General features: G+C 44.6%; 1 protein-coding gene across 1 annotated transcript in view; it reads right to left on the bottom strand.

Annotated features, from left to right (window-relative positions):
- LOC105453739 (teneurin-a) overlaps positions 1 to 6,824 on the bottom strand; it is a 38,262-nt gene extending 31,438 nt beyond the window's left edge. Inside the window, exons 1-2 of the mRNA XM_011695924.1 lie at positions 6,563 to 6,824; positions 21 to 82 (exon numbers count right to left, since the gene is read on the bottom strand). Of these exons, the coding sequence (XP_011694226.1) occupies positions 21 to 82; positions 6,563 to 6,737 (237 nt within the window). The 5' untranslated portion in view covers positions 6,738 to 6,824. The remainder of the gene's footprint in view (positions 1 to 20; positions 83 to 6,562) is intronic.
- Positions 6,825 to 10,207: the final 3,383 nt, after the last annotated feature.

Here is a 10,207-nt window from a genome sequence, read left to right as displayed (position 1 = left end):
TGTGCGTTTTCGTGAGTGACAGCCTTGATATCTTGAACCAGAATGCAGTTAGTGCTGTCTATCGGGCGCATAGAGCTCACTGCTGGAAAGTAAACAAAGGCGTCCGTTTTAGGATAAGAGAAAGATGAAAATTTGCTGTGCGCGCGGAGAGAGAGGGAGAGAGAGAGAGAGAGAGAGAGAGAGAGAGAGAGAGAAAGAGAGATGCCTCACATGCAATCGCGCGCACAAATGTTATATTTGCAACGTACGGCTAGTATTCCGGGCGAAATAGCATTGCCCGCGCGACGCTTTTATAGCGTCAGGAATCAGGAACGGCTTTAGTCGAACGTCTGGCAGCGGCCTAATGGGTTCATAAATTCGGACAATCGCTTTCGAATTACGATGGCACACTAGATTTCCCATGACAACCCGACCCTCTTGTTCGAGTAACTTTTAAAGCAAGGTATCCGTGTAATATAAAGTACGAAGTCTAACGGCTTGAATCACAGTTGTATCGAGCGTACAATATTGCTTCATCAGATGAAGAAATCTGGTTTGTTACGCGCTGTAATACCTTACAATCCTTACATTGTCTATATATTATATATATATATATATCACTTTTCTTATAAACTTTAGCAAAACAGTATTGATGATCATTTTAATGGTTTTTACTACACTATAATATATATATGTCCAATGACAAATGATTATAACATCTAATATTTGAATAAAGTTTCTTCAAAGACCAATTAATACCGGCCGATATAATCCGAGATCCAATTATGTTGATGCTATATCAGTAGTTATCTCGAGTTCCAGATCATTTATATTAATGTTTTCTGAGCGATAAGTGCAAGTTCGTTGAATTTAAACGCCATGATAAATTCGGCAATAAAATCCTTATCCGTGGCGGGATATTGCGGTTTAATTAATTATCTGTCTCGTGCGCCGCGAGCGCCACGAATTAATTACGCGGTTTAACGAGAGTTTTTAAAAAGGGGCAGGCAGGGGCCCGGGCCGGCGCAACCCCGCCTAACGACCTCTTGGCTTATCAACGCAACAAAACATCGATAACGCATAATTGAATTCGCGTGTTATTGCCGCGCGGGTGATTTGACAAATCGCGATTCGCCGATACACTCGGCGCCGATATTTAATGGGCGCGTTTTCGCGCCTCGCGATTTATCGCATCGCAGATTGTATAAGCTTGCACTGTCGCGATAATAGCGCTCGTTATTGCGCACGCCTGCGCCACCACGTTTCTAGTAAAATTGCCCATTGTCGTACATTACATTGTTATTTTATTACATCCCTAAAAAGCTTCTTCCTAAAACGCAAACAGTACATATATACGGAAAAAGAGAGTACAGCATTAAATGAAATTGAAACCGTAAGTAAGCTTTCAAATATTTGGCCCTTTGATACGAGAGAGATGGCACGCGAAAGTAAAAGTTCGTAAAAGTTTAAACTAGATAATTTAATAAATGCAGATTGATACCTAATTCCCTCAATACTTTTCGCAATAACTTGTCTCTCGCCATAGAAAAGTCTTCCGTGCAGACGATAGTCCTTGACAAGTTTCTTCGAGGTAAGGAAGCTGCCGCGATACGTGCGAGACGAGGGGGATACGCGTACACGTAAGAGTTCTTCGTGTACGTACGCATACGGACAGTGGGCGAGCGTGTACGTGTACACATGTACGCACGTCAGACCGGAGATAGGCGAAATGACCGGAAAAGAGCGACTATTCCTTCGGGATCGACGTTGCCTGGCCGCCATGTAACTATCGTTGAAATTGAGTTGCAGTGAACTGTGAATGACCTTATTTCGCGTATATGCCAGTCAGCGTGGCATCGTTTTCGTTCCTGCTTCACGTCGCTGCAACTCAGCAATCCAACTTTCCACATATCGCACCGGATGTCTAAAAAAATCACGCGGTAACTTGGAGATACTAATATCAAATGTTACGATTAACAGAAGAAAAGCGTCTATTTTGTAACATTAAAAATCGATTATATTTTTGTATATACCGAAACATATCGAAAATAAGGTTTCCTAAATCCAATCTTCTATAATGCAGCCGTGCGTTTCGCAGTTTATCTTAGACTTTAGTTTAGCAGTTTTAATATCGTAGCCGTTAGTTTCTAAAATATTTGACGTTGTAAATTAGGAATCTCAGGATAGCGAATGCGAAATGAGCTTGCACTTGGGATCTCTAAGCAATTTAATCTACCGGCAGCTGCGACCTCTGAGACACCCTGTGTGCTCAGCTATAAGGACAATACTCTGCGATATACAAAGTCATCCCAAAATTCAATATTACATAGATCGTGAGACCAAGTTTCTGATGATGAGCCACCGGAAATTTAAAAATGGCCATAATGCAAACTACGGAAGGGGTCGTTACGCCGTCCGTCAGCCACCCCTTCTCCTCCCCCCCCCCCCTTTGCTTTCGCGAGGGATGGAAAAGGCGAGCGCGACTGTGAAGGACAGCGGGCACGTTCACGGCGGGGAGGGGGAGGGGGAAGGGGTTGGAGGGGGAGGGGACGCAAAGGAACAACTTTTTCAATTATATACCCCCGGATCGATAGAGCGATTCATTCCCGAGAATGATTCCCGGATTATCGTAGGATTATCCCGCCGCCACCCCGACCCGGTCCGTTCTACCGCCCACTTCCGCTCGTACGTTATAATGAAATGTTTACAATCGATCCGTCTACCCTTTCGTTCCGATCCGCCGAAGCGTGAGTCCAGACACGACAGCGTTATCGAGCTGCCTACAATGTCATTATTATTGACGAGTTAACTATTAATGGCGCAGTAATAATGTTCCTCCCGTGACAGAAAACACAAGCGGATGAATCACATATTGCAGTTTTTTTTAATGACATACGTCCCATACAAAATCGTTATTTCCCAGTTGTGTCAATTTTCAGTCATAATTATAAAGGACTCTTTTACACGAGAGAGATTTGAAAATCTGTACGACGGTCAAGATCCGTCTCGCAAACGTATTAGACTTTATCATCCGAAGGGTCTAAGAGGATTTCACGGGAGAGAGAAAGGACACGAGAGAGAGAGAGAGAGAGAGAGAGAGAGAGAGAGAGAGAGAGAGAGAGAGAGAGAGAGAGTAGCTGAGCTGCATTGTGTTTCGCGAATTTGTACAGCACTTCCTCTCTTCCCCTTCCCTTATTCTCTCTCGTCAGGTTTTTGTGACCGCGCTCTAAAAATTAAACATTTAACAAAAATGAACTGTTCATGATTTTAAATACATTTAAAAATAATTATAAATAACAAACAAAATTGTCTAGCTTTACTCTCGGCTTGAAGATCGTTTGTCAAAAGAAATTGTCGTTGCAACGGTTTCGTTAGTTGCTTGTAAATGAAACCGTGAAAGAGGTCCACGTCGGAAGTGGTTTGTCGCAAAATGATTTTGGCCCTATGAGGGTCACAAGCAAGCGAGCGAGCGAGCGAGCAAGCAGGCAGACGTATGTCAAATTAGCGAAAAGCAAGGCAACTCGCGTGCATGCAAAATTCGTGCGTTCCGCAGCGAGGGGCAGAGGGATGAAACGAGGAGGATTCGCGCACACGGTTTTATGTGCTCGCGGTGCGTGTGCGCGCGCGCGCGCGTGCGCTGATATATGCAGCTGCATATGTGTGTACTCGCGTCGAGAGAGGGTAGACGGACCTGCAGGGACCGTAAAAGAGACGCGGGCGCGGGGGAGGGCGGAGGAGAGGGGTAACGCTGTGGAGGTTGGCTGCGGGGTAGTTTGGATGCAGTAGCAAACAGGCAGATTGGATTCCAGACTCGATTTACTGGAATGCAGAAATAACAGCTGGCGAGCAGTCTCCTCGAGGCCGAGAATCGACTTTACAGTCCCTCCCCCTCTTCCTGCGACACGCAGGAATGGGAGGTGGAAGAAGAGCATGGACGCCGAAGACGAGATGGACAGTTCCAGCGGGGAAGGGATGTTATATAGATTCATTCGGAGCACAATACGGCCCGGCTACACTCTCCCAGCATCTCCCTTCCCGCTCGCCGTCAAATCCCCTTTAGTCCCAGCGACTTCGGATGATGAAGTCTAATACGTTCGCAAGTCGGACCGTGACCATTGTGCGGATTTTCGGATTTCTCGGAAAATGCAAAAACACAATTTACGTGGGAAGGGTGTGGGAGAAGGCAGAGGGGAAGAAAACAGGTTCCTTTCTGTTGCGCGCTGATAACAGGTAAGCATTAATTCCTCTAATCGGACTCGGGCGCCATGGAGATGCACAGTGATCTTCAAGCCCGTTCGCGCGCGTATCTTTGGCCTCGCGCCCCGTTGGCTGCCGCATTAGCATAACGGACCTGGTGGAGCCATTTTCCGTGACCTTTTTTTTGCAGTAACGATAACCTAACGCGGTGTTCTTTCAACGTTGATCTTAACGACGCGGATCAACGATGGACGGATTTGTCTCTCGTTTTCTTACCGCGAGCTCGTTAATAGAGCTCGCGGCTACCGCAACGGCAAGAATACGACGTCGTAGTATTTAGCTTCGGTAAGATTTCACGTTTACATACGTCGCGCGAGGATTTTCGCCGTTGTTTGTTATTTATGCAGCAAAGTTTACCAATGTTAGCCATAGGGCGTACCGAGGTAGTGCGCCGTTAGTTGCACGGCTATCGATTTGTACGTCGGGTAGGCCATTGCCCCGCGAAATTGCCCGATTCGTTTAGCAAAGACACGTACTTTTAAATTCTGATAATCCGATTCCCTCCCTCGAAGCGACCAAGTGCGACCAAAAATTTGAAAGATTGAAAGATCGATAAGGTACTCGAGGTACGTTAAGGGCACACTGGCGTTACTGCCGTCTGAGACGAAGTAACTTTCTGTGTTGTCTCCTCCCGCGGCGTTCGGTTACCGTTATTAGCGGATAGAAAGGCGTGGTATCGATTCGTATATGAATGCGTACCACCCTTTCTCCCCGATCGTGTGACGCGCTACGGTATGTAGTTCCTCAGCTACGGAGTGTTACGGGCGAATCGCACCCCATGCCAATGGAAACGCTTCCTCGCTATCGACGGGCAATATTTTTGCCTCTCCCTAACCGGATGGAGCCAACCACTCCGTGTTAAATGAACCATTACGCGGGCAATGTTACGCCGTAGCTACGCTCTTCCTACGGAAGAGCCCGGACTTCCGCCGTTAAACAGTATTTAATTTTCCCGAATACAATTTTGTACCATCGTCTACGCACGATCGTATTACTCCATTCTACTATGGATATGATAACAATTCAACAATGGGAGAAGTTAAATTTAAGATTAAAGGTGATTTTAGTAAAAGCAGAAACAAAGAGTATTGTCATCATTTTACACTTGCGCGCATTTCTTTTTCATATATTACGTAAAAATTCTTTTTTAACACAGATGAAAAATCATGACAATTATCTGAACATTGTGAAAATAATTCTTTTAGTGCAGTATTTTGAAAATCTCTAAGGCAACATTGCCGTCGGCGATATCTCTTTGCAACAAATGTTTCAACATAACGTAAAACAAAACGGACTCGCGTGTTTTGTAACCAAAAGCTGCTTCTATCGCAAGGAAACGTAGTGTTTAAACGTCAATCGTAAAATAACGCTGCCGTGGCAGTGTTATATGCACCGACACTGCAAGAAAAGTGTCAATGTATATCGTAGGAAATACACAATTGTATTTTGCGAACAAATATAATATAGCTGCGCTGCGTTAATATTTCGAGAATAGTTTACTTTTTCTGTTTCTATCGCCCGAATTTAATTGATTCTTTTGTGACCTTACCTTTTTTAAATTAATTTCATGCTATGTTTCGACTCTGCTTTTGTTCATCAAATTTTGATATATTATCTAAATTGCATGTCAAAAAAATATTATTATGGCACATCGAAAAAGAATGTTTTTATAAATAAATTCGCGTTCGTCTCGCTTTTTTTGACATTTTTTTTTCTTTAGAAATAGAGTGAAAATATGAATTCTACGTTCGCTAATATTTGTGAATCTCATTTAGTTATGATTTGCATGATTACGCGAAATTCGTCATGCCTTCACGCGGAATGTTATGGTGTCAGTCATATGTATAATCCCCCTCTGTGCGTACAGGGATTAGCATGGTGCAGTAATGCCGACGTTCCGATGGATTTTAGCATTAGGTGGGTTGGGTTAGTCGTAACCAGATTTGCAAGTTAATAATGAATTATTGTACCGTGAATTTCGGGTCAGCCAGCAATAGAATTGCGCCGGACTATCCGCCGGCGGCTATGTTACTACTCGGACGTGCGCTCGGGGACTAATAAAAACGGCTCATTCAAATTTACACTGAGGCAAATATTATTTATGAAATGGCTGCATTAAATAGCTGTCCGCCATCCATCATCGTACATTACAGATATAGATCTGATTAAATATCCTTAGAATGCTTCATTTCACATCAATCTAATCAGGCATTCATTTAATCCAAAATCAGCTGTCAGAGTTACAGCAGTTACACGATCACTTATTTAAAGTCTCGAGGTATAAAGTTGGTTTTGGAAAAAGGTTTTAAACGGGACGATAACTTACCAGCAAAATACGCCAGCATCGCCGTCAGCGCCACAGCCAGGAGGATCAGGGCGATCGAGAAGCATTTCCAGGAGCACCTGTGCTGACAACGTTTGTCGATGTGAAAGCGCGACGGTGAATACGGGGAGTAGTGCGGCACCGCTGCGGCACGGAGCGGGAAACCCGGCATCACCATGGCTTGGCCCTGCGCGCCTACCGTGGCGGTACCGCCATTTCCGGCGCCACCTAATCCGCCGCCCAGAGAACCCACCGTCACCTGCTGTTGCGGTGGCGGAAGCCTGAAACAACAAGAAATAACCGACGTTAGGGGTGGCGCCTGCGAGGAAATCATTAAACCGCACGATTACAATTAATCATCGTACATACGCGCGTACATTAAATTTACGCTAAATGATACATCTAAAATCAAGCTGCTAAAGTTGCCAAATATTCGATCCGTCGCGATTAATAACTGCGAGTCGAACGATCGGCCACGAACGATGACAAATTGTCCGTGCGATTGCGAATCAGGAACGGAGTCGACGTCGATTAGTATCTCTCATGTGTCTCGCTTACTACTGATTATTAGTTAAATTCATGCCGATACTCATCGGCGTATCGGTACGTCGGGGAGGGTAATAAATGGGAGAGTTGACTGCACGATCCAAGCCGGTCCCGTTTGATCCGATGTCGCTCCGAGAGCGATACGCACCGGCGATAAATCGACGACTGGTATCTGTTTGGCGCACGTGTGCCAGCGCGGAGGCGGCGGCGTGCGAGTGCGATCGCGTCGTGGTATACATACATAGACCCGAAGCATCGGCGATGCGCGTCCGGGGATGCAGATAACGCCGAGCTTATAAAAGATGCAGATGCCGCCATTAAGCCCGACATGGCAGGCCGCGACGCGTGTGCGTGCGCGCATGTGTATCGCCCGCACGAAAACCCGCGGGCTTTCGGAAAATGACGTTCGCGCGGGGGTGACGAGGTCGGCGAGGTCCTATACCCGTCGGACCCGTGTCAAGGATTTTATTTTCATCATCGACGATATTTATCTTCGTCCCCCCTCATCGAGAGAGCGGCCGGGGATAAGCGTGACCGTAGCCGGCCACGGATGAAAGGCCAACGTCGAAACAGGGATTTAATATGGTGCCCAGGATAAATATAGTTTTCCGATAATCATGCGGACTCATGAATAGCATTATGCGCGCGTCGCCGCTGAAATCCCGTAAGAATAACTCGATTGACAGTACGTCTCTAGGTAGGGACGGGAGATAGAGAGAAGGGCAGAAGGGGGGCAGGGCTCTGAAGCGCGACCAGGAAAAAGGAAACAAGCGGGAACTTAACAATGCGCCGCGGCGCCGATATTGGATTTTCCGCTTAAAAATTCACGTAGTATAAAGCCCGAACACGAGGCGCGGCCGCTTCGAATCGAATACTTACGAAAAATCTCTTTCGAGTCGGTTTTACGCCAGGTTCGACCTGGGAAGGCAGTCAGAACGTTGGATTTAATCCCGAACTTATCGCCTTATAAGAGTTAAGGTAACGTTTCACTTTCACGGGATGTAAGTGATTTAAAGTGATTTGAAAAAAAACGATATTTCCCGGGGGTAATACTCACGATATATCGATCGCGGAACACGTTTTGCTTCTTCTAAGAACGTTGAAGCAGTCGAATGACTTTCTTTGTTTATTCAGCAGAATCAACTTGGTCGAGTCGTCCAATGATTTTCTCTTTTCTTATAATCTCAAACACAGATATTTTAAGATATTTTAAAAATCTTTCAACTCTCTCTTTCTGTATAAAATAAATAATTTTTTTTCTTTCAGGACATATTCTAATTCAAACGTTATTTCAGTTTAGCAATTTTTCATCGGTTTCAAATCCCAGAAAGATTTGTCAAAAATGATAGATGTTGAACGGCAGAAGATTCTAAAAATAAGCTGAGACAGATATGTTGCAGAGTTTCGAGATGAGCGTTTCTCCGTTCCCCTTGAAGGAATCGTTGAGATGTGTCGTGTGCCGCGCGTAATTTATAAGTTGCTTAACAAACCTAGTCCGACAAATACCATAAATAATCGCGCTTAGATGCCGACGGTTCGCAATCCTATAAATGTCCGCTCATATTTTCTGGAAGCGGGAAGCAATCAGACACGACGTGAAAAAATATCACTGGCAAAAGTCCCGGGTGTTCTTACGCGGCGACGCAGAAAAAAAGGAAGGATACGCGAGAGAAGGAGAATCCCCGCGTAATAAATATTACTTTTTCCTCGGTATCATTAACTTAGAAACGGAGCAAGCGGCGTAAAATTAATTTACTAAAAGTATCGGTGTGCTCGACGTCCGGCAAAAATCGGGCGGAGGAAAAAACTTAATGGTGAAATAATGGGAATTTTTTTCTAAGCTGGAAGATAGCCAAAGGTAGAGTCTTACTTCATCTCTGAATCATCCGGCGGCGTGCGGCAGTTATAGACATACTTCGAATATAATTTAATTGCAGAAGAGTATGATTTAATAAAAATATACAATTTTGAATAAAATAAGTCAACGCGCAGAGTGTTTCAAGTTTGCGCACAACTTCTTAGCTACCACGATATAGCCGTCAACTAATTTAAAAATAAATTTTCCGAGAACGCCAGAGCAAGATCGATGGTTCAGCGAAAAATGGCTTTATCTGATAAACGTTTCTGTATTATTAATATGAATAATATTTACCTTAATATGAATAATATTTATCCTCATATATTACTATTGTTGATTAATATATTATCGATTAAATTGGCTTGCTGGAATTATTTTCTCTCTTTTTTTCGCGACACTTAATTCTCATGATTAATTTATAACGGTCCGCGATTACTTCCGTATTCCGCTAGACTTCCCGAATTGAAGCTCCCAGAAGTTTTTTCTGGGAAATAAATAAATCTAACTCCCGGGCCCGGGCTAAGAGCCTCCGGACAGATGTACGGCGCTCCGGTCGGGACAACCGGATTCTTGATTGCACGTAACAGACAAATGAAGCGAGGGGAGTGGCTGAAAACAAGATAAACGACGAAAAAGGAGAGATAGCGAAGCCGGGGAGATGCACTGCGGAAGAACGGAGTAAGCAGCAATTCGGCGTGTTCACGCCGTGGCCCCTCTCCAAAGCCGGGTTAATCCATTTGTGCGAGTAAATCGGTTAGCTGGAATTGGGTTATATTTCCTAATCGATACGATGGATTAAGTTACCGGTTGGTCCGTCCTCTGGCTCGTCGGTCACGATGCACGGCTCTTTCTTCGCTAATTATCGTTAGCAGCGACAGAGGGAAACGTGAGAGAACTGTAAGTTTCTGAAGAGCTTCCAGCGGAAGATTACAGTAGTAATCTAGCACTATCGCAATTGTATCACATTTCAATACAAATGGCATTTTTAATTATAAAAAATAAGTATCGCGATATCGACGGGGTATATATTGGATTATTTTTCAATCCAATTTTAAGTCTACCGCGGGAATTTGCAAAATTCTCCACGGGATTGCCGGAATTGCCCGGGAATGAGAAATTGCAGATCTCAAGCCCCGTCTTCCCTTTGATCCGAACGGTTTGCGATTTTTCTTGTGACAGCTTAATCTAACTGAGGGACGTAAGCGTAAAGCTAAAGCGAGAAGTTGCCGCGGCACGACTTTCGG

The sequence above is a fragment of the Wasmannia auropunctata genome, unplaced genomic scaffold (genome assembly GCF_000956235.1).
Source record: "Wasmannia auropunctata unplaced genomic scaffold, wasmannia.A_1.0 LD335996.1, whole genome shotgun sequence".
Lineage (NCBI taxonomy): Eukaryota > Metazoa > Arthropoda > Insecta > Hymenoptera > Formicidae > Wasmannia > Wasmannia auropunctata.
This window is presented reverse-complemented; position numbering and strand designations above follow the sequence as displayed.